The sequence below is a fragment of the Silene latifolia genome, chromosome 2 (genome assembly GCF_048544455.1).
Source record: "Silene latifolia isolate original U9 population chromosome 2, ASM4854445v1, whole genome shotgun sequence".
NCBI classification, from domain to species: domain Eukaryota; kingdom Viridiplantae; phylum Streptophyta; class Magnoliopsida; order Caryophyllales; family Caryophyllaceae; genus Silene; species Silene latifolia.
In genome coordinates, this window is record NC_133527.1 from 176,810,108 (window position 1) to 176,836,466 (window position 26,359).

At 40.1% G+C, this 26,359-nt stretch overlaps 1 protein-coding gene across 1 annotated transcript; it reads left to right on the forward strand.

Moving 5' to 3' along the window:
• The first annotated feature begins 4,432 nt into the window (after window positions 1–4,432).
• Window positions 4,433–5,782, forward strand: LOC141641692 (uncharacterized). The gene is made up of 2 exons (XM_074450345.1): window positions 4,433–4,741; window positions 4,919–5,782. Exons 1-2 carry the CDS (start codon window positions 4,433–4,435, stop codon window positions 5,780–5,782), a joined length of 1,173 nt encoding a protein of 390 aa, XP_074306446.1.
• Window positions 5,783–26,359: the final 20,577 nt, after the last annotated feature.

Genomic DNA, 26,359 nt, shown 5'->3' on the forward strand with positions numbered 1-26,359 from the left:
TTTCGACTTCAGTTTTAAAGTTTATAAACGATTGTTCTGCTTCATCTTTAGTCTTAAGCAGATAGACACGGGTGTACCTTGAACAGTCGTCTATAAAGGTGACATAATAATTCTTTCCACCTCTACTTGCCACATTTTTGAAGTCAGCTAGGTCGGTGTGAATTAACTCAAGAAGACTCGTATTCCTAATTGTGACTGGTTTACTAGGTTTCTTTGTGAATTTAGCCTCAACACAGCTAGCACGTTTAGAGAATTCTTGACTCGTCAAACTTGGAATTAAACTCATAGTTCTAAGTTTTTTTAATATAGTCAACATTCACATGGCCTAATCTACCATGCCAAACATCAATAGACTCAGCAATATAAGCAGAAGTAGATGCAATATTATTAGAAACTGAATCAGTGTTCAATACAAAAAGATCCCCAGAAAGATAACCCTTGCCCACAAATTCCCCATTAAGCGACATTACAACCTTGTCAGCCTCAAAAACAAGTTTCAAACCAGCCTTGTTCAATAAGGCACCAAACACGAGGTTTCGACGCAATGAGGGTACAAACAAAACATTAGTGAGAGCAAGTGTTTTCCCCGAGGTGAGTTTGAGAAAGATCTTGCCTTTGCCTGTGATGATTGCAAATGAAGAGTTACCCATGTAGACACATTCCCCATCAGCTACTTCCTCAAACTCAGCAAATAACCCCTTATCAGCACAGAGGTGTCTAGAAGCACCAGTATCCAAGACCCATTCAGCAACGTTACCCACCAGATTAGCTTCCACAACCACAACAGCAATGACATCATCAGTCACAGCAACATTGGCTTCAGCAGTTTTCTTTTGAGTGCATTGGTAGGCTTTGTGACCCGTTTGACCGCAAACATAGAAAACAAGAGGACCCTTCAGTTTCTGGATCTTAGCAACCGGTTCAGTGTGCTTCGCTGGACCATTCTTTTTAGCAGGACCCTGGCTCTTGGACTGACCACCCTTGGCCTTACCCTTGCCCTTTTCATAAGCAACATTAGACGGACCACCAGACTCAACCACAACCATGTTGACTTTAGTAGCATTAATAGGAAGAGTAACACGGTTATCTTTTAGACGGTTAGCCTCCTCAGTCCTCATATGACCTACAAGCTCTTGGAGGGACAAATCCTTTTTTCTTATGCTTGAGATGATTTCTATAGTCAGACCATGAAGGAGGGAATTTTTCAGGAGCACATTAGCCAAGAAAGTGTCATCTAATTTCATCCCCTCATTAACGACATCAGCACATAAATTTTCATAAACATATACTTGTTCCATTATAGGTTTACCATCCTCTATAATAAACTGAAGCCATTTCTTAACCACATACTTCATTTTACCCGCGTCATCCGACCCATATTTAGACTCTAAGGTTTCCCAAATGACTTTGGCAGATTTATTTGGTGCAAATAAATCGAAAAGGGTATTAGTCATGTGATTTAGCAAATGAAATTTGGCAGTTTTGTTGTCTTTTTCGAATTTCTTAATGGTATCTTCATTAGACTTGACAACAGTAGCAGCAGGAGGGGTAGTCTCAACATAAGTAGGAACAATAGGTTTGGGAGGGTCATTAAACAGAACATAATCGACCTCTAATTGCTCAAAATACAACAACAGTTTCTGGGACCATCGCTTATAATTATTGCCATCTAACGATTCGAGTTTAGACAAATCAGGAACGATTTTCGACATGACAGACATTGTTACAGCAACAAAATAGTTTTCAAATTGTTATAACGAAGTGCAGTAACAACGAAAGTAAGAGAAAAGAAATTAGAACCGATTTGCAGCGACGAGGTATAAAGGCCTCAGCCTTGAAAACTATTTCGGCACGACCGTGGTGGCGATCAGCAAATACCGGTAGTTCCCCAAGGTTTGACACTGCAACACCTAGACTCGCCCACTCAAGGCCAGAAGCTTTGGAACGAGAGCAAATACTTTACCCAGAATTACAGAAGAGAGAAATAGAGGAGAAGATTTGTGATTGTTGTTGTGTGTTTACTGTGACGATAGGGCTCTTATTTATAGCAAAATAAGAGCAGTTAGAGGAGCCTAAACAGCTTCCTAAAACCGAGCAGTCAAGGACTGAAAGTGGGGAGGAAGAATCGCACCCACTAATAGTCACAAAGACTGATTAAAAACCGCACATACCAAATGAACTTAGACAGTTCAGAAACACACAAAACCAAAAACAAAGGACAAAAGGGGGCCTTTGGCCCGCACCGCAGGTGCTCTACCCAAACCCAAACTGGAGCCCGAGCTCGAGCCGGGCCGGCGCGCGCGCGCTTGTGTGTGTTTGGACCCAAACCCATAGGCCCAACAATCACCACAAAAGCCTCCTTGGTCCAATCTCTTAACCATACAAAAGAGGGAGGATATATAAACATATGGAACTTGTTGTTTCCCACCGATGTGGGACAACAAAAACAAGATTTTGCCTTCTACTTCTCAGGCATTATGTCCAACAAGATTTAGGGGATCCGCGGTTGTATGATGATATCATGTTAGGTTATTAGGTTTAGCAGTTTACTCCGTCTGAATTGTTAATCGTAGCATCTTATAGCGGTTAGATTAATTAAGTGCACGTAATTAATTGACCTTCTTGTTAAACCTTGACCTGGATCGAGAGATTGGAAAGGGCGAAGACTTGCTACGAACAATAGGATAATCTAATTAGGGCGAGAGCTACATTAGAATTCTAGGGCAAACAGTGGACGAAGAGGACCTGTTCAGTTCCCTTTAGACCGTTTATTGATGACCGTTGACCTTACCTTAGATCGTTATAGACCGCGGTGAACCGACCATCCTAGCTGTTTCTCTCTTATTTGAATTCATTTATAATTTACTTTCTTTTGTTTGCTACCCTAATTATTAGACAAACCCATTTCAAACCCCCAATTTGTGACTTAGACGGACTTGAATTGACATTTAGATTTGCAAACAGCCTCCCAGTGGATACGATCCCGACTTCCCTAGCTATATTAGTTAGAGACCAGTTGGTTATTTTTGGTAGGTATACGATTAGCCTGTCAAATTTTTGCGCCGTTGTCGGGGAGGCGACGCATTTTTCTATTTGTTTTATTTCAGTTTGTCTCTTGTCTCAAGGAACCTGTGTTCCTTGAGACCGTTTCTCACCTTCCAGTGCTAGTTTTGTTTATGCCCAGGTCTTTCAGGTCTGAACTCATACCCTTTGATCCAGAACCAGAAAGGACTCTCCGTGCTAGACGAAACTTTTGGCAGGAGATATATCAATCATAAGACTTGAGTACGCTTGATTTAGCTTACGCAACATTTCTTGTAGAAAATCAGTCTTTAGAGGAAGACACGTCTACTTCTGCCCCTACTACCATCATGCCGACTTTAGCAAGTCACTCTAAGCCCACTCTTGCTTCTCTCCCCAAGGGATTCAAGCTCCCCACCTCGGATATGGGTACTTTCGAAATTCGCCCATCTTACATTAATCTGGTGGAGGGGAATTTATTTGGAGGAGGAGCTGGTGAGGACCCAGCTAAACATATGGAGAAGTTTGTAAATTACTGCTGCTCCATTCCTGTGACTGCGGGGGTGACTCAGGAGCAAGTCAAACAAACACTTTTCCCCTTTTCCCTGCGAGATGATGCAGCGGAGTGGCTGCGTGACTTGGATATGGAAGCTCATGGTGTCACGGACAGGAATTCATTAGCTCTTGCCTTCTACAAGAGATACTTCCCACCCCAGAAGACTAATGCTCTCCGAAGCCAAATTACGAGTTTCAAAAAGGTCCTGATGAGGACTTTAATGAGGCATGGGTTCGTTTTAAACGACTTGTTCACTCTGTTCCACATCATGGTTTTCCGATCTGGTTCCTCTGTAACCAGTTTTACAATGGGCTATATGACGATCATAGGGCATTACTTGATTCAGCTGCCAATGGGAGATTCCAAGACAACACTAATGATACCAATGCCTGGAAAATAATTGAACAGATAGCTACTCACACAGCCGAGTACGGTAATCCAAGAGGCAGCAAAAGAGGAGGAGGCTTGGATAGTGAAATTGCAACTCAGTTAGAGGCTCTAATTTCCGAGATTGCCGAACTAAAGACATCTCAGTCCTTGGGAAATCGGCAGACAGTTAATGCTTTGGTTCAGCAGGAGGTTCCTTGTGAGCGATGTGGTGCTCATGGTCATGTTGCAGCTGGTTGCATGAGTACTTTGGAGCAAGTTCATGCCTATCAATCATTCAAGCAAGGTACTCCGTATTCCAATTTCTCTGCTGAGAGAAATTAGAATGTGTACCAACCTACTCCTCTGTCGGCCAATCCTTACATCATCCCTCAAAATCGTGGTAATCAACCACAAGGGAACTCTATTAGGCCGCCTCAACAGCAGTTTCAGCAGATGCAAGCTCCTCCTCAGGCTTCGATCAGTGATATGTCAGATATTAAAGCTATGTTACAACAACAAATGGCTGCTTCACAAAAGCAGGAAGCTTTAATCGCTCAATTGTTGGCTCACAATAAAGTCTTAGACACTCAAATTGCCCAGTTATCGAGCCAAAATACAAGTAGGCAGCCAGGTACGTTGCCGTCTAAACCTGACAAGCCTCATGAGACTGTTAATGCGATATATCTACGAATTGGTCTTACATATGATGGACAAGAGATATCCCGGGTGAACAACGAGGTTATTATTGAAGATCTGGATATTGATGCGGAAGATGAAAGTGCGGACGAAGTTGCTGTAACGTCTGAAAAAAGTCGATCGACTGGAAAAAGTGGTCGATCGACTGGTCCTTTTAGTCGATCGACTGAAAAAAGTGGTCGATCGACTGAAAAAAGTGGTCGATCGACTAATTTTCCAAACGGAGTTGCTTATTCATCGTCTACTGCTTGTAAAACGCCTTCTACTGCTGATAAGGCGTCCATTTCGGATGGAGGGAAGAGTAAAATTGATGAGCCACTTATTGCGATTAAGCTTCCCTTTCCGGCCCGACAGATGAATACAAAGATTGAGCAGCAATTTGGGAAGTTTTTGAAAGTCGTGAAGGATCTGCAGATAACGGTACCTTTCACTGAACTTATAACTCAAATTCCCTCATATGCAAAGTTTATGAAAGAAATTCTGTTTCGTAAGAGGAGTTTTGATGAGGTAGAGACTATAGCTTTTACTGCAGAGTGTAGTGCACTCCTACAAAATAAGTCTCCACCTAAATTGGCCGACCCAGGTAGTTTTTCTATCTCCTGTTTTATAGGCATCCATACTATTGATAATGCTTTGTGTGATTTGGGTGCCAGCATTAGTGTCTTACCTTTGTCTTTAGCTCAAAAGATAGGTTTAACTGAGCTTAGTTGCGCAAATATGACTGTCCAAATGGCTGACCGTTCCTTGTCGCGTCCATTAGGGGTCCTAGAGGATGTTCCTATGCGGGTAGGGAAGTTCTTTATACCCATCGATTTTGTTGTTTTGGACATTCCTGAGGATACCCATACCCCTATTATATTACGGAGGCTATTCTTGCACACTGTTGGTGCAATTATTGACGTGGGAGCGAGAACTCTGACCTTTAAAGTAGGGGGTGAGACACTAACCTACACCCAATCTAGTATGCGCAGGGCACCTATGCAAGTCGTACCTTGCCATGTGATAGTTGATAGTCCTACAGTTGAGTCTTGTTTTGCTATTACTGTGACACCTCCGCCCCATGCTGGGAGCAAGATGGAGGACCATGTTTTCGTATCTCCTTTTGCAGGACATGACAGGTTGATCTACCAGGAGGGTTAGGGTGGTGCACTTGGTGCGTTGGGTGCTTTTTCTGAGGCTGACGATGCTGATTATGGTGGACAAAAAGGATATCCCTTGCCGTGTGCAAAGAAGGAACGACCATAGGCCAAGTGTTGTGAGGAGGCCTATGCTGCGGGACGCCCTTCTATTTTCAAAAACATGTTCGAGTGGTGGCCCAAAGTGAAGAATGCTGAGGGGACTTCATTGAGTCAGCGGCCAAGCTGTGCGCCGCCTGATTGTTGATGACTCATGAAGTAAGGTCGAGCGGGACCTCAAAAACCAGCACTGATCGGGAGGCAATCCGGATTGAATAAACTTTATTTAGCAAAGGACATTTTAGTTTAGTTTATCGTTTGCTTTATTTGCGTTGTAATTAGGATTTATTTCCGTTTGCTTCCGAGACAATTCGGACACGTGCTTTGGTTTTTGCTGGGAGATATGTGCTTTATTTTCAGGTGCGCCGGTAAAGAGGCTAGTCATTTTGGCGAACTATGATTAAAGACGAGTTTGTGCATCGTATAAGGAATAGAAAAGTCGATCGACTGGTTGTTTTAGTCGATCGACTGGGGCTGTTATTCGATCGACTGGTGATGTTGGTCGATCGACTTTTCCTGGAAATCAGCACGTTATTTAAGGAGGTGATGATCCCGATTTTGCTGTGGGTTATGATTAGAAACTGCTGGCCACGACCTCTCTTGTTTTTGGCTGGTTTGGGGAGGTCGTTAAATTGTAAGTTCCCGCTGCCCCTATTTCCTTCTACTTTCCTTCACTTGTTTTCATCTCGTTTTGCGTATCCTTTCCCATATATTTTGATGCTTCCGATGGTTGTTTGCCGAACACAATGAGGGCATTGTGTGATCTGGTTTGGGGAGGGTATGCATCTGTCTGTTTGCATCCATCTGCATTTTTACTGCATTTCTGTTTGCATGTTTATTGCATTTCCGTATGCATTATTTTTCCTTTTTCACCATAAAAAATTGAAAAATTTGAAAAATTTGAAAAAATACAAAAACATGTTTTATTTTGCATTTTAGGTCGAGTCGGAACAGTTAGATAACAATGATGAAATTGCTTATGTGCTTTATTTTTAGCCCAAGCCTTGCTTTGCCAATCTTGTACGATCGTTGCATAATCTACGAGTTTGTGATCAACGTTTCTGAACGAATAGACCTGACTTAATATCGGCAAACTACTCAAAGTTTCTAAGGAATTAGAGCCTTATAAACTGATGACATTCATGATCAGTTTCATTCTAGGATGAGAGTAGTACTCCTTATAAGACATGTATCATCAATTTGCATAAACATGATTTTTGTCTCTTAGTGCCTGTATGCATTCGGGTTAGCGGTGGTGTCACATGTGGAGAGGCATCCTTTTTCCTCTTATTTTACCCTTGAGCCTCACATATCCATATTGACTTATTTTGACCCAATTGTTAACCACATTCCTATATAGCCTACCCAAGTCGAGCTAGTACGGTTAATATTTTTGGGTATGTGTGTATCTGTCGATCGTAGCAAATATTTTTTGTTGTGAAGGATATGAGAAGAAGGAAATGGAAGAATGAGAAAGAAAAAAAAGGTAAGAAAAAAGAGAAAAGGAAAAAAAAACGTGAATATGAAGAATGAAAAAAAAAAAGAGAAAAATGGAAAATCAAGTTGAAAAAGAAGATAGTTCACTCCTATGCTCTTGTTCCATATTATCTGAAGAGTAATTTGTTTTGGTGTGTGAGTTTATGCCAGTTTTGGCATCGTTTTATCTTATATGGTTGGGTTGTTGAACGGGATTTGCTTATTACTATTGGTTTCGTTTTGGTACTAGCTTGGCTCTTACCTCCACTTTTCCAAAAATGTTTTGCCTCTTCTTACCCAACTACCTCACTTCACCATATTTGTAAGTGCTCGACATGTGACTTGGTCCTGTTTGGTTGGAATGCATATGTACGGTCAGTAGAGATGACTATCATGTTAGACTGCATGCATGTTCTTATAGGTTGCAGTTAGGTGAGTGTCTTATTTCTTTCTATCTTACATTATATACTCACCATGTTCTTTAACGAGTGGGCGACCCGTGAGAGTCCGATATATATGAGTCTTGCAAGGTTGAAGGTTCAGTAAGTTGTTTCATATGTATAACTCGTTTGCAATCGATTATGTACTTTGGTTTTGGCTACGTGCATTAAATTGGTTTGGGCGTATGAAGCATAGTTAGCTCTGAGCTTGTCTACCGTTCCATTAGTTGTTTTTGTCCTTAGTCTTTGCTTGCTTGGGGACAAGCAAGGGTTTGGTTTGGGGAGGTTTGATGCGTGCCTATTTCGTACATTTACCTTACTCATTTGCACGCATTTCTATGCTTATTTAGTAGCGACTAGCTACTTTTCTCCCATGAATCGTCTACTTTGGGCCGTGTGGTGTTCTATGCAGGTTATAGGCTCGAGTATGTGCAAATAAGCTAAAACTCATCACGAAAGCTTGAAATCCTGGTCTTGATGGAAATGAGCTTGGAAACCATCCTTTTGGAGTACTTAGTGAAGTAAAGAAGCTTAGCGAGCAAAAGAAAGGCTTCACATTACTAGTGCCTACTCTGAAGAGCCATAACTAGGGTTCTACAAATGATAATCAAGTGATTCCAATTGAAGGTGAAAGCTTGTCCTCTTAGCTTTCCAACGCCACCGAAAACGCTTTATTTTCCCAAGTAACGAAGAAATTGCGGCTGTTTGAAATTCGGTGCGCGTTGTAGGAAATGCACGCTGAAGAAAAGTCGATCGACTGGTTATTATAGTCGATCGACTGGTACCTTTAGTCGATCGACTGATCTGTGTAGTCGATCGAATTTTTTCTAACTGGAGACCTGGCGCTTGTTCTATTTAGTCGATCGACTGGAATTTTGGTCGATCGACTATTTTACTTATCAGGCCGTGTTTGCTTAGCTTTTTATTTCGGCCCGGTAGTCGTTTAATTAATAATTCTTAGCTATCTCTATATAAAGACAAGCTGAGAACTTGATTAGGGCATCTTTCACTTTTGCAAAAACACAGTTTTACGTTACTTTGTTCTTTCAATTTTCCGGATCTAAACTTGTAATCTTTCTTTCCCTATTTCGGTAATTTCAATTGTTCTTCATTCCTTATTTTTATTATTGTTCTTTTATTGTTCTTATTCGCTCCGCTTTATGCTAGTTTATTTACCTAATTCCATTATGCAATTCTTAATTTTCTCTTCCTCTTTAATTGTTGTTTTCCATTTAATTATGCGTAGCTAATTCTTTTATGCTAGGATTTAGGGGATCCGCGGTTGTATGATGATATCATGTTAGGTTATTAGGTTTAGCAGTTTACTCCGTCTGAATTGTTAATCGTAGCATCTTATAGCGGTTAGATTAATTAAGTGCACGTAATTAATTGACCTTCTTGTTAAACCTTGACCTGGATCGAGAGATTGGAAAGGGCGAACACTTTCTATGAACAATAGGATAATCTAATTAGGGCGAGAGCTACATTAGAATTTTAGGGCAAACAGTGGACCGAGAGGACCTGTTCAGTTCCCTTCAGACCGTTTATTGCTGACCGTTGACCTTACCTTAGATCGTTATAGACCGCGGTGAACCGACCATCCTAGCTGTTTCTCTCTTATTTGAATTCGTTTATAATTTACTTTCTTTTGCTACCCTAGTTATTAGACAAACCCATTTCAAACCCCCAATTTGTGACTTAGACGGACTTGAATTGACATTTAGATTTGCAAACAGCCTCCCTGTGGATACGATCCCGGCTTTCCTAGCTATATTAGTTAGAGACCAGTTGGTTATTTTTGGTAGGTATACGATTAGCCTGTCAAGGTTACATCAATTCTTTATAGGACTCGATGCGACATTATACGGTAATATCCGCTCTTAACAGTTTCAACTCGATCCCCTACCCACTTTGAACCGTGCTTATAACCTTGTCCTTCAAGAGGAACGTCTTCGTTTCGAGTCTGTTCCCGATGTGTCTGATGTTAGTGTTTTTGCATTATTATCTGCCAATTCGACTGTTGATTGGCGGGTTTTGCGCGATAAAAAACGGGCTAATCGTCGCCCATTATTTTGCTCTCACTGTGACACCCGAGGACATGAGATTGTCACCTGTTTTTTTAAGACTAATTGTTTTCCGGATTGGTGGGGAGACAAGCCACGTACTCTAGCTGAATATCGGCGTTATAGGGTGACACACTCAGGGAGTTCGCGTGGTAGCAATGTCACGGGTTCAGGCTCCTCTAGTTCTGGGGCTAGTACTCATAAGGATGGAGCTGTTCCTGTTCATGCTAATGCTATGATGGGTCCTACGGCTCATTCTCTTTTTACTTCCGATCGACTAAGCGGTATGTGTAATTGGATTCTCGCCACCGGCGCTTCCAATCATGTGACGGGCATTCTGTCATGTTTGGAAGAACGAAAAACTATCAGTGGCAGGCCGGTTTGTTTAACCAATGGACAACAAGTCATAGCCACCATGATTGGATCGGTTTATATTAATGCCTCGCTTTCCCTTCATGATGTCCTTTATATACCAAGTTTACAATGCAATTTGATTTCCATTTCGCAGCTTACATCGGGCACTAATCTCTGTTTTGAATTTGCTAATTCCTCTTGTCTTATTCAGGACCGTTCCTCGAGGAGGACGATTGGAGCCGGTGAGTTACGGGATCGACTATATTGGATCTGTGCGGGGACAAAGCCTACGGTGGTGCATAATGTGACGCAACAAGCTACTTTTGATCTTTGGTACCGGCGTCTTGGTCATCCGTCGGATAAAGTAGTCAAGATTATTCCTCCTCTTAGTCATTTAAATTACAATAAGGATTTGGTTTGTGATATTTGTCATTATGCAAAACAACATCGTCACAGTTTTACTTCGAATAATAAGCATGCTTCGGATTTGTTTGAATTGATACATTGTGATTTGTGGGGATCTTATCGTACTCCTTCATCGTGTGGTGCGCGATATTTTTTTACCATTGTTGATGACTACTCACGAGCTACATAGGTTTATTTATTGCTCGATAAAACTGAAGTAACCGACATGTTTATGAGTTTTATTAATATGGTTGCCAATCAATTTTCAAAAACAATCAAAACCGTTCGTAGCGACAATGGGACGGAATTTAATTGTGTAGCAGCATATTTCTTTTCTCAAGGCATTAAATTTGAGACATCTTGTGTCGGCACGCCTCAACAAAATGGGCGTGTCGAACGTAAACATCAACATATTTTAAATGTTGCGCGTGCCCTTTGCTTTCAAGGTAATCTTCCCACATCTTTTTGGGTGAATGTGTCCTATCTGCTGCTTATTTAATTAATCGGACTCCGTCATCGTTACTAAATGACAAGACTCCATTTGAATGTTTATTTGGAGAGCCACCATCGTACATGAATATCTGTGTCTTTGGTTGTTTGTGCTTCGCCCATAATCAACACACTAAAGGAGACAAATTCGCTAAACGAGGACGTAAGTGTATCTTTGTTGGTTACCCGTCTAACAAAAAGGGGTGGAAACTCTATGACCTCGAAACCCAATCATTTTTCATTTCCCGCGATGTCGTGTTTCATGAAACCAAATTTCCATTTCTAACTGATGATGGGCCCGCTGCAATGACACCTTCCCCTGAGTGTGATCCGCCACTGTCAGACGAACCCTTTAATGGGTCTCTTTCCTCTGATACGGCTCATTCTCCATCGACTGAAGGGTTGGGTACTGTGTCCAATGCCGGGTCTGGTACAGCGGGTACTAATACGTGCATTTTATATAGTCCTTTTTGGCCTTTTTATGTACGTATTTCTATGCTATTATCGTAGTTTTATGCTACGAAATGCCCCGAATATGCTACTTTGGTTTGTTTTGTTCTATTTGCATGAATGGACTATAAAGTAGTGAAATCGAGCCTTTTACCGTCCGTTTAGCATGCATTTGGAGGAAGAGTGAATTTGGAGCGGGAATGTAGCTGTCTTGAGATGCGCAAAGAAGTAAGATAGCTAGGCGAGCAAAGGAAGGACTTCAAATTACTAGTGCCTACTTTGAAGAGCCATATCTCGCGTTCTACCACCTATTTTCAGGTGATTCTAATTGGGGATGAAAGCTTGTCTTCTTATCTTTCCAACGCCACTGGAATCGTCCTATTTGCACAAGTAACGAAGAAATGGCAGCCATTTGAAGTTCAGTGCGCGAAGCAGGAATTGTGCGCTGGAAAGTACTCGATCGAGTACAATTGTGTTCGATCGACTCCTTTTTCTACTCGATCGAGGAGTTACATTTTAGGGTTTACTCGATCGAGTATTTATTTCACTCGATCGAGTGGTTTGAGCTTAATTTTGCTCGATCGAGTGGTTTCAAATCACTCGATCGAGTGGTTTCTTATTGGGCTCGGGCTTTTTAGCTTTATTTTGTTTCTAGGTCAAATAAAATCGTCCTTCCTATAAATAGGAAGACAACAGTACACCTTAAACATCACTTTTACAATATATTTTCCATGTTACTGTTACTTATTGCTTTCCTCTCTTTTCCGGATCTTTTCTCTGTAATTTTCTCTCTTTTCCCTTTTCTCTTTATTTAATGTTTATTATTTCTCTTTCTTTTGTTTTTGTTCTTTCTTTTATCATGTCTAGCTAATTTCTCCCTGCTAGGATTAGGCGATTCGATGAACTGACGTTAATTGCTAATTAGTTTGCAGATTGTCGTTGTTGTTTTTGTCTATGTTGTTAATCACTGCTTTAATTGTATTTTGCTGATTGAATCGATGCAATTAGCTTATTTAACATCGGTAATATAACACCCCCATACTCCAAGTGCCTTACCAGGACCACTCATGTATAAGGATACTACCATCTCGGTCGCCCGAGGCAATGAATATCATAAGACAATAAAGAAACGTACTTTAAAAGTAATTATAGTTTAAGTGATTACATGTTCAAAACCAAAACTGATAAAAGGAAATACAAGTTCTCAAAACTATCTACTATCAAAATACTATCAAGCGTCAGACACAAATAAAGACTTCTAAACGCAACGTGGTGACTCATCCCAGCTATCCTATACGCATCGTCTCATACCTGCTCAATAACTGCTCACCACCCCCGAATGGATCACCACAGTTTTTAAAACAATAATCGGGGTCAGTACTAATCACACAATTTATATGATCCAACAACACAACAAACAACATAGCTCAAAGAGTCACACACACAATCACACCCACTCCAATCAATCTCCGTCACCGACTGTCCACTGGACCAGCCCTGCCAGTGGGGGACCGCAGTCGTTCCCACCTAAGCCCCGCTCATCATACCGAGCGATAACCCTGTCCCATTAATGTGCACATCCCCTCCCGTGGCGGGTTCCACGGAAGGCGAAACTAGGGCGTGAAGCCACTCCCGCAAGTAACTCCACTCAGCCGAGAACGCATCTCGAGAACCAGAGACAAACAATCAGCAATCACAATACAACATCAACAACCGTTTGAATCAATCAACAATATACAATCACAACCGTCTGAATCAATCAACAATCACTAACTACAGCACAATCACCATACATTATGTAATTAATACTGAGTAGGGAAACCCTACGGAATGCAACACAAACATCGACGATCTAGCAAATTGCCTCAAAACCTTTCCTCTACGAACCCTTCTCCTATACACATAATCAAACAATTATCACCTAATCAACATAACCCTCCCAAAATCCCCAAATCTACCCAATTAGGGTTTTAAACAAACTCAAAGAAACAGTATAAAATTGGTATGTAGATCTTACCCTTGACGCAAGGAACACTATGATGCAAAGAACAAGATGATCCGACACTCCTAGCCTTGGGGATTTGCCAACAACGCGACGAGAGAGAACTACGTAACTCCTTTTTCTTTTGAAGGGTTTAGAAAGGTTAAAAGTGATTAAATAAACTGACGGAAACCTTTTATATCAAACTCGTGTTATTAGCAAAATCCGTCAAATCATTCCCCGTAAACCGGCTACTCGATCGAGTGGCTAAGGTACTCGATCGAGTGCCCCCTTACTCGATCGAGTATCTACGTTACTCGATCGAGTACCCAACAGGTCAGAAACTATTTTAAAACGCAACACACCCTTACTCGATAGAGTAAGGCCTACTCGATAGAGTACCCAGAGACTCATAAAACCGTAGTATTACAGTCTTCCCTCCTTAAAAAGAACTTCGTCCCCGAAGTTCAACCCATACATAAAAACAACATACTAACTCGGTCAAGACGCAACAAAGCTACTAAGAACTCAAAACAAAACCCCAACTTACAAAACATGAAACCATGAACTCTTAACACCAACTCTACCAACTATTCCTAACTCCACACCTCGCTCACGATGTCGTATCAACTACATCATAAACTCTCCCGGCACTAACTCCATACATAACCAACTACATAAACATCAAACGGAATGTTACATTCTACCACCCTTAAAAGGAACTTCGTCCTCGAAGTTTACTCACACTCATAACCTCATCATCCAACTGTCAACACTATCGAAGTATTCTCGCATTCCTAACATCGAACTACTACAAGCACGTCCATGACCTTTTAACACTATCAACCACAACATATACAAATCCATATCTTATGCTACACCAACACTCTACGTCCAAATATACTACCATATGAACAACCATCAAAATCTCTTTTATCGCATCCTACTCCTCTTAAGATAAATGTTACGTCCTCGTAACTCATTAATACTAAATCCTAGATATATCTTTTCATTATCCTCATCACCACCGCATGTCAAAGATAACCACCTATAACCTAAACACTCGCCATGCACATATCCAAGGCTCTCTTACTTAAACATTTTTCATACCTCAACTCGTACGGCACACCACCTAACCTATACCATAAAACTCGTAGCAAAATCACCATACTAACTCTCCATTCTTACCGCAAAACAACATACCTCTCTATGTAAGGCACCTATCTCCCAAAAGCATAACTCACGATCTACACTCGTTACGTACACTCACACTAGATCCTCAAGTTCTTTTCTTTATTACCGCAAAACTCATACAAAACTTAACATGACACTAATTCCCAACACCCTACACTCATTGTCCCAAAATCTGATTATGAACCACCTGCAGCGTCCACATCAATACAACACATGTTCCACCAATCACTTACCATGACTATGTCTAAAGCCTCATCTTAAAACAAGATCAAAAGTACTGTAACAACTTCTGACAACTGTGTCCCATCAACAGAATGACACTATACCATGACAACAACGAAAACATATACAACTCTCTTTCATATCATACTCTACCCTCATACCAAAACTTAACTGGTAAGGAACATCAATAAACAAAACAACTGTCTATCTGTACAAACTGAAACTCACAGGAAGAAACATCAAACAAAACAACAATTTATGTGTAACTGGTATGTACTTTCGAAACTCGAATCATAATCATCCCGCCTACTCCACCACAACCGGTGATGACATCGCAACACCACCACCAACAGCCACACCGCAGTGCGAAAATACCCGCATCACAACACTATGTACCATGCCCGGATCATCACCCGAGGCACCACAACTACACCAATAGACATCACAACAGACACAATCCCATAAACACTGACCCAACATAACTTCTCGGACAAGAAAAACTTACTCAAATCCACTTTACTAGATCACAATGCAACATGTTATATGAATTAAATAGGTAATAATCTCATGAACATCATCCTTACCATTTCACGGAATAAACAAGTATCATCCATACACATACAATTTTAACTATCCATGCCAGATCAATCACATTATTACCTTTTGAACCTCATTCCATTAGTATACCGTACCCAACATAAATTACAAAACAATCATATAACAACTTTATAATTATCACACCATGCCACTTCTTGTGAGGTCAGAACCTCACACAAACATTTACACGTATCATAACCCGTAATCATATCCACCTAGTCAATCCTGATCACGTAAGTTACCACTCAACAAAGGTTACCTGTCGCCCGAGCTTAACTCATATGCCCCTCATAACATATTCTCCCATTCGCATATCCATCACCCCCAGCCAAATGTAGCCATACTATTAATACTCAACTACTAACAACCGCCTCATATAACCACATCGTACACTCTCTTACAACCATACATATCAACCTGGTCTCTGCAAAATCAACCGCTTCAGAATTGTTACCTTTCTAATATACCATCACCCATAACCACTAGTCACAAACCATATCACTACCACTGTCCGGACATCAAATCCTTACACTCATCTCTAATTATCACGATTTCTTTCCTATCTTTGGTTAACATCCCAAATAACGAACATCAAATCCATCAACAAAATTACTTCAACATTCTTCCCAATACCATTCTTAACTGTATCATCATCCAAATCTCCACCAAAATCTCATATCATGTAGATATTCTACCAACTTCTTACTTTCCTGAATTCCTCAAAACTCAAGACTAATTATGTTGTCCCGAAACTCCTCTATAACCATTAACTAACATCCTCATGATTGGTAGCACACATCTCGACGACTCCTTACCTCTATATCACATAACTCCGGTCAACATTTCCTTAGTTTTATTCCCCTCGTTCTTTTCTTTTACACTCTACAAACTCAATTAACCATTCAACTCCTTATCACTTCTACCTAACTTTTTAGTGTTCCGGTTACTTTCTCACTGCTCCAAAACTCACATCTAATTATTTCATATCGATATCATCTCACTCTTTCTTACCACAAATATTCTCTTATTATGTCATCAATCACCCTTGCCACTAATCCATCCATAGAATCAACGTTTACTGTTCAACAATTACATCTCTAGAAATCAAAATTCCTTTCATACCGCTAATTGACCAAGGAAATCACACAGTAGTTTCATCTCTTAATAAACCAAATCTCCCAAACTCATTCACTGTCTACAAATCTACCTCGCGATATGTCTCCACAAAGTTCACTATATACTACTCTTCTCAACCCTTTTAAAACGAACTTTCACTATGTATATTATTAACCCACACGACTCCTAACCATCCCCCTCCATGATTCTTCACACATCTCAAGATGCCACCATTTGCGTCCCTCATTTCAATCTTTTCATTCTCACGTTCCATAAACTCACATCATCCCTTGCCCACATTTAATTACTTTTGCATTACTCAACGTACAAACATATCGCTCATCTCATCTCACAAAACATGCTCTATGTCTCCATAAACCATAACGATCTTCCTTTTCTTTATCCACTATCTATCACAACCACGTATAACTCATGTCCTCCCACCGAACTCATACTCACCACAGGTTCCACTCACTACACCACAAGATTGGGTAACTTACGCGTCAAGACCAACGTACATGTAAAACAATGCATAAAGAAGCAAAATAACAACTTTGAATTAAACATAATATGCAACGAATTCAAAAGATAAGCATATGACCCGAAACAGGGGTCACTAGATCGAGTACAGGACACTTGATCGAGTAAGTTACTTACTCGATCGAGTTGGTGAAGATCAGAAGCACGTAAAACAAATTACCAGGGCTACTCGATCGAGTAACTAACGTACTCGATCGAGTCCCCCCCTACTCGATCGAGTACCAAGGCTACTCGATCAAGTACCTACGCATTTCTCAGCACTGTCCAGTTTTCGTAAAACAGTCATAACTCGCTCATTTCTTGGTCGTTTTGGGCGTGTGACCTATCGTTAGAATCGTAAAAGGACAAGCTATCACCTCCAATTGAAATCACCTTAAAATCATTTATGCTTCTCAAGTTATAACAGTTTAAAGACAACTTCCCTATAATCGAAAACACAACTACTTGATTTTACTTCCCAACAACTTAAACGACAACATGGTAAACAAAAACAACTCGATGCTCATAAAACCAGTATCCCTAACCACATGTTACTAACTTCAAAAGTCAAGCAACAAATAACTCGATGCACATATATCATTCAACTTACCAATCACATATTACCCACATGTTTTTATTATATAACTTTACGTAAACAAAATCACAATTATATGACATCAAGTATCATATTCACATGTTACTAGCATAACAACCTTATAAAATCTCTTCCATCATACAACATGCGTTATAAAAAAAAAAAAATCATATTATCATGCAACAATTATCATCTTTTTCCACCAATTATTCATGCTCTTACTCAAACTTTCAGCTATATAAACACGTACAACACTACCAACAACATATATGTATACATAACTCTATGTATAACTCCAATCAAACAAATTTTCTTTCCGTATTTCTATAATGCCATATCGTAAATAAACTATCATACTTTCAATCAATAACTTACGAAATCACATCATCACCATCTTTTCTACACATTCCCCATTCTCAACATACATACATCCACTGATTCATTCCACACATCACTACATAGGTACACATTACACAAGGTAAACACATAGCGATCCCGACTCATATCCCATAGTGACCGGTTCAAAATTGTAGGGCGAGTTCGCGACTTTAGGACGTCTCCCAAGTCTTTGCATTAGCTCCTACAACTTTTACCCCGGGTTCATTTTATTTGACTCCCTATGTTGATTGGGTTCATTGGTTACAGGTTTCAGGATCGTCTCTCTGATACCATTTGTAACACCCCCATACTCCAAGTGCCTTACCAGGACCACTCAGGTATAAGGATACTACCATCTCGGTCGCCCGAGGCAATGAATATCATAAGACAATAAAGAAACGTACTTTAAAAGTAATTATAGTTTAAGTGATTACATGTTCAAAACCAAAACTGATAAAAGGAAATACAAGTTCTCAAAACTATCTACTATCAAAACACTATCAAGCGTCAGACACACGGAAGACTTCTAAACCGCAACGTGGTGACTCATCCCGGCTATCCCATACGCATCGTCTCATACCGCTCAATAATCGCTCACCACCCCGAATGGATCACCACAGTTTTTAAAACAATAATCGGGGTCAGTACTAATCACACAATTTATATGATCCAACAACACAACAAACAACATAGCTCAAACAGTCACACACACAATCATACCCACTCCAATTAATCTCCTTCACCGACTGTCCACTGGACCAGCCCTGCCAGTGGGGGACCGCAGTCGTTCCCACCTAAGCCCCGCTCATCATACCGAGCGATAACCCTGTCCCATTAATGTGCACATCCCCTCCCGTGGCGGGTTCCACGGAAGGCGAAACTAGGGCGTGAAGCCACTCCCGCAAGTGACTCCACTCAGCCGAGAACACATCTCGAGAACCAGAGACAAACAATCAGCAATCACAATACAACATCAACAACCGTCTGAATCAATCAACAATATACAATCACAACCGTCTGAATCAATCAACAATCACTAACTACAGCACAATCACCATACATTATGTAATTAATACTGAGTAGGGAAACCCTACCTGGAATGCAACACAAACATCAGACGATCTAGCAGCTGTCTCAAAACCTTTTCTCTACGAACCCTTCTCATATACACATAATCATACAATTATCACCTAATCAACATAACCCTCCCAAAATCCCCAAATATACCCAATTAGGGTTTTAAACAAACTCAAAGAAACAGTATAAAATTGGTATGTAGATCTTACCCTTGACGCAAGGAACACTATGATGCAAAGAACAAGATGATCCGACACTCCTAGCCTTGGGGATTTGCCAACAACGCGACGAGAGAGAACTACGTAACTCCTTTTTATTTTGAAGGGTTTAGAAAGGTTAAAAGTGATTAAATAAACTGACAAAAACCTTTTATATCAAACTCGCGTTATTAGCAAAACCCGTCAAATCATTCCCCATAAACCGGCTACTCGATCGAGTAGCTAAGGTACTCGATCGAGTGCCCCCTTACTCGATCGAGTATCTACGTTACTCGATCGAGTACCCAACAGGTCAGAAACTATTTTAAAACGCAACACACCCTTACTCGACAGAGTAAGGCCTACTCGATAGAGTACCCAGAGACTCATAAAACCGTAGTATTACAGGTAAGCCTTGACCTAGACCGGAATGTTGGAAGGGGTGAGACTTGCAGTGAGCATTAGGATGTTTTAGTGAGGGCGGAACCTAAGCTAATAGTATTTTAGGGCGAATTGAGACCGGAAGGAGATATTCGTTGCCCCTTAGACCGATACAACTGACTGATCTGTGACCTTAGCTGCAATTGACCGATAATCATTGATGACCCGACATCCTAGTTCCCTTTTCTTATTGTTAATCTCTCTTTTTATTTCCTCTTGCCTTAATCTCCCTTAGTTAGTTTATTCAACTCAAACCCCCAACTGTGACATAGACAGACCAAATAGACAAGTAGATAGTGACCGCCTCCCTGTGGAGATCGACCCTACTTACTGCTAGCTTCTGTTAGTTGTACTTAGGTATTTATTTTTGATACTTGACGACGGTATCAGGTACCCAGGCCGACACTGCTACTGATACAACCGCAGGTACAGCAGTCTAGGGCAGCTCTGACATGAACATCGAAACAGAGGCTGCCATGGGCAGGGGTCATCGCATTCGCTTCCCAAATTCACGACTTAGTGGCTATGTTCTTGACACAACGCACAGTCCATCTCCGTCTCCTAGTCCACCGAGCTCTCCCACGTCGTCCTCAAGTACGCACTATCAATTAGCAAATTTTCTTAATTGTAATTTATTTTCGGAGAAACACCGTAATTTCTTGGCAGCCGTGACTATGGGCATTGAACCACCATCCTTCAAAGATGCTATCCGTGATCCTGGATGGTGCGATGCTATGAAACTCGAAATTGATGCACTTGATATAAATGAAACATGGGAACTAGCCGATCTTCCGTCTGACAAAAAGGCACTTGGTTGTCGCTGGATTTATAAAATCAAATATAAGTCCGATGGCTCGATCGAACGACTGAAAGCCCGCCTTGTCGTCTTTGGAAATCATCAAATAGAAGGATTGGATTATGGTGAGACCTTCGCTCTTGTTGTTAAAATGGTCATTGTTCGCACTTTCTTAGCCGTCGCAGCTATCAATAAATGGGAACTCCATCAAATGGATGTGCATAATGCTTTCTTGCATGGTAACTTGGATGAGGAAGTATACATGAAAATTACTCCGGGTTTCAGCCGTGGCAAGGAAGGTAAAGTTTGTCGCTTGAGGAAGTCTTTATATGGCCTTCGACAAGCCCCTCGTTGTTGGTTTGCCAAGTTAACCACGGCTCTCAAAGAGTACGGGTTCCAACAATCTCATTCCGATTATTCGCTATTTTCCTACTCGCAAGACCAGGTTCGACTCTTTATTCTTATTTATGTTGATGATCTGGTCATTGCGGGGAATAATTCTTCCGCTGTCGCAAATTTCAAATCATATTTAGGAAAATGCTTTCATATGAAGGATTTGGGACCTCTCAAATATTTTTTGGGTCTCGAAATTTCACGGAGTTCGGAGGGAATTTATGTTAGCCAACGGAAATATGCTCTTGACATAATTTCTGAAGTTGGTTTATTAGGATGCAAGCCCGCTACTACTCCTATTGAGCAGCATCACAAGCTCGGTGAAGCCACCGGCCCATTACTCGAGAATATCCAGTCTTATAGACGCCTTGTTGGACGCCTTGTCTATCTCTCAGTGACACGCCCGGATTTGTCCTATGGTGTCCATATTCTCTCTCGCTTTCTTCATCAACCCCGAGAGGAGCATATGTCGGCGGCATTACGGGTTGTCAAGTACCTTAAAGGGAGTCCGGGTCAAGGGATTTTACTTCGTGCTGATAGCGATTTGACTATTAATGGCTGGTGTGATTCTAATTATGGCGGATGTCCAACATCGAGACGATCCGTAACTGGTTGGTTCATTTTCTTAGGCGGGTCCCCAGTATCGTGGAAAACAAAAAAAACAAACCACGGTCTCGTTATCCTCGGCTGAAGCAGAATATCGATCCATGGCGAATCTTGTTTGCGAATTAAAATGGTTGAAAGGTCTACTTCTAAATTTCGACATCAACATTTGCAATCCCATGAAGGTCTTTTCCGATAGCAACTCCGCCATTGATCTTGCTCGCAACCCCGTTTTTCACGAGCGCACTAAGCACATCGAAATCGATTGTCATTTCATTCGGGATGCTATTATTGATGGCTTGATCACCACGGCTCATGTGTCTACTACGTCTCAATTAGCCGACATTTTTACCAAAGCCTTGGGTGCACCACAATTTCTTACTCTTCTCCGCAAGCTAGGCGTTCTCGACCTTCACGCTCCAGCTTGGGGGGGGGGGGGGTATTAGGAAATATCCCATATTATTAGGAACATATTGTTAGTCATATCATATTTGTTATTCATCCCGATATTCTTGCCTTATGTTGCGAGATTACGATTCCGTTTGTAATGCTATTTAAGCCGTGTTAGGCATAGTAATACGATCAACCTTTTCCCTCTACTCTCCTAACATCTTTTTTTGTTATTGTTGATCGAGAGTTTTCTCTGTGTGTTAAAATTAAGAGTCTTTATTCCAAATTTTAATGTAATTGTAGTTCGATCGATTTGTCTATGTGAAAAATCAATTCTCTCACAGAGAAACGGGATGGTATTAAAATATCCCAAGTGACCTATGAAGCTTGTCTACTTTTCGATTGAATTGTGAAAACTACACTTCCGTCCCAATCATCTATTTATCTTTTTTGTTCTTTGTAAGGGGTATTTTAATTAAAGGTAAACAAATGATCGAAGGACGCATAAATATTGAGATTTTAGTTGAGGTAGAGTTTTCTAAGTTCCATACATTAAAATTGTTCATGTTAGTAACCTAATGAATTCACTATGATACTCATGTTAAACTTACGGCTAATATTACGAACTACATATGCTATCAATCAACAATTAGTTAAATCAAAGTCGATTAGCTCAAATGGAAGAGCGTGTGTAAAACACAAGGTGTGGATTCAATTCCCACGTTGGCTACATATGAAAACATGTGATTTTTAAGTTGAAAATTGGGGTTTTTAACTTGAAATCTCATGCTCGAATTTAGAATCTGTGTCTGAAAATGGAGATGTAAGCAAAACAAACAATACGTGATTCAAATCTCACATCGATCGGTTACGGATTTTAAGATTTTAAACGTGGTATTTCGAAAGTCAATTTTAGAAATCCGGTTTTTAAGTTGACATCTAAAGTTTTTGAATCAAAAACTGGAGCTAGAGACTATTCGTATCTAATTAGAAAACTTCAGTAACATAAAACCTGGCCTTGTAGCTTGAAAACTAAGGTTTTTGATGCCTTCATGGGATAATTTTATTGAACGGTGATATTTGCTCTTAATTTGAACTTTTAAACTCTAGGCTCATAAATGAAAAAATTTGATAACTAACATTATTAAGATGAAAACCATTTATTTTAACTAGTGCTTTAAAGTTGAAAAGTATTTAAGTTGAAAACTTTGATTTATAACATTATTAATTTAAGAACTTAATTTAAATTTCAAGTTAGAGATTCTTATATTTTAACTTGAAAACAATAACTTTTAGATTTAATTCAGAAGTTGTTATGGATACAAAACTTAATTTTGGATTTTGCATATAACTTGAAAATTGAAGTGTTTATCCTAAAAACCCTTCATATTTGCTCTATTGTTTGTTACTTGTGTTTTTTGTTGTAAAGGTGGGACTATAGTTTAACTATTGTTAATTTAATGTTGATGACTTTTTTTTTCTGTAATTAATTTATATTTTTTTTATTAAGAACAATTTGTTATCAATAATTTATGTTTATACATTTGAAATTTTAATTTGATTATAATAGATTTTGTAAAATAAACTTGGCCTTTAACAATGAAAACCAATGATTTCAAGTTAACCTCATGACTACTTATAAGTATTAAATTCTCATTAATAAAAGTAGTACTAGTGGTTAACAAGACAAAAGCTACTGTAAATTCTGCTACTATTCTAAATCAATAGGTCTTGGTATAGACGGGTGGGAAAATGGTAATGGATATTTTGTGAGGGAAAATGGTATCCGTCTATATGCATAGATGGATAGTGTCCGTCTATAATAAGAATTTGTGATTCTAATACTCTAGTAGCACCTCAGCAAAGAAATGCAGTTTGTGAAAAAAGTCTGAAAGGTGGGGCCAGATAGAGGGTAAGTGTTCAATAATTTGTTTCGGTTATACTCACCCCCACGTTCTTTTACTATAAAAATAAAGAAAGATTAGGAAACTATTTTTTCCTTTTTTTAAAATAAAAAAGAAAATAAATTCTCATATTGGACTAAGATCTCCTATTGGGCTAGAGAAGTATGAGCTTAAGCATTGTATGCAAATGTAAATTACTGGGATTGTTTTCGGTGTAAATGTGTGAAAATATTGAGGAGAAAATATTTGTTCATAGGTGACTTTCTCATCTCATTGATAATTCTCTCTCTCTCTCTCTCTCTCTCTCTCTCTCTCTCTCTCTCTCTCTCTCTCTCCCTTACAAATATTGCTGCATCATCTATATATAGCATGGCTCTTACAAGTTTTACCCTAGATGCCATGCTAAAAGACAAAGTACATTCCTTATCATATTCCAGCCTAGCTTCTACCAACTCTGTTGTCTTTTTCCTCCTGCTGTCACCTGATCATTTCTCCTTTGTTGGGATGAGTCATTTGGTGCACAAGCCAACAAACAATTCCTTTTGCTACTGCTGTTATGGACATGGGCCTGCTGCTTACACCACAACTTTTGGGCTGTCCTTTTACACTCCCCCTCAAGATGTAAGTGTGGATTGTCCATCACTCCCATCTTGTGTAGAAGTCTAGAATGTTGTTGCACTGGTAGTTGTTTTGTCATAATATCAACAATCTGATTGCTTGACTGAACATAGGTAGGTTTAACAACTCCACTAGTCACCTTGTCTCTTATGTAGTGACAATCAATCTCTATATGTTTAGTCCTTTCATGCAAAATAGGATTAGCCGCTATGGCATTGGTTGCTTGGTTGTCACACTTTAGAGCTGCTGAGTCAATTTTAGACAAGCCCAAATCTTTCAGAAGGGACATTAACCAAGTCACTTCACAGGTAGTGAGAGCCATAGCTCTATACTCAGCTTCAGCTGAAGACCTGGCCACTACAGTCTGCATTTTAGATTTCCATGAAACAGGTGAGCTTCCTAGAAGCACACAGAAACCAGTGGTAGACTTCCTTGGCTATGGACATGATGCCCAGTCTGAGTCACAGTAAGCAGTCAGGGTGGCTGCAGAATCATTAGCTAGGAGAATACCTTGCCCAGGAGCACCTTTAAGGTACCTTAGGACTCTCCTTGCAGCTTGCATATGGTCAGATGTAGGAGCCTGCATAAACTGACTTAACAATTGGACAGAGAATGATATGTCAGGCCTTGTAATAGTCAAATAGATCAGTTTTCCTATCATTCTTCTGTACAGTTCAGAATTTGGCAGGTTTGTACCTTTAGTAGCATCTAACTTGCAGTGGCTGTCTAATGGAACCTTGAGGGACCTTTGATTTTCAACTTTGAATTCCCTCAACATGTCCACAGTATATTTCTTTTGAGAGACAAACAATCCTTGGTTTGTCTTTGTGACTTCCAAACCAAGAAAGTAAGACAAATCTCCCAAATCCTTCATATGAAACACAGACTTTAGCATAGTTTTGAGCTTGTTAATTTCAGCCATGCTATTTCCCCCTATAACCATATCATCAACATAGACCCACACGGTAGTCATCACTCCATTATTGGACTTGACAAACAGGGAATGATCAGCATGAGATTTAGAGAAACCAAATTGCATCAAGGAATGAGACAATTTAGCAAACCATTGCCTAGGAGCCTGTTTAAGGCCATATAGGGATTTCTTAAGTTTACACACTTGATTGGAATGTGTATTGGAAAAAGCTTGATTCAAAGAAATCCTTGCACCTGTCCTCATGTAACCTTGAGGCAAAATCATATAGACTTCTTCTTTTAAATCTCCATGTAAGAATGAATTTTTGACATCCATTTGGCACAAGTGCCAACCTTTTATGGCCGCCACAGCTAACAAGGCTCTCATTGTGATCATTTTTTCCACTGGTGCAAAGGTCTCAGAATAGTCAACTCCATACTTCTGCCTGCACCCTTGAATTACCAGCTTGGCTTTATGCCTCTCAATAGATCCATCAGGTTTGTATTTTACTTTATAGATCCATTTACTCCCAATGGCTTTTCTTCCTGGTCGCAAGGAACCAATTTCCCATGTCTCATTTTCTTCCAAGGCATCAAGTTCAGTGTTCATTGCTCCTACCCATTCTTGTTTGACTACAGCATCTTTAAAACAGGTAGGTTCTTCAACACAAATAATTTGGGACACCATGTTCACAAAATGTCTTGTGACATTGGCACTGACAATGTTTTCAGCTTGTACAGCATCACTTTTTGTTGTCTGGCCTATGTGTGAGACAACAAAGTCTTTCATCCAACCAGGTTCTCTTCTCACTCTGTCTGACCTTCTTACCTCAGGAAGTTCAGTCTCATTTTGGGCTGTCCTTTCTTGAGGT

Coding starts and splice junctions, on each gene's coding strand:
- LOC141641692 (XM_074450345.1), top strand. CDS start 4,433: ATGTCAGATATTAAAGCTATGTTACAACAACAAATGGCTGCTTCACAA. Junction 4,742..4,918: donor AAAGTGCGGACGAAGTTGCT/GTAACGTCTGAA, acceptor ACTGCTGATAAG/GCGTCCATTTCGGATGGAGG.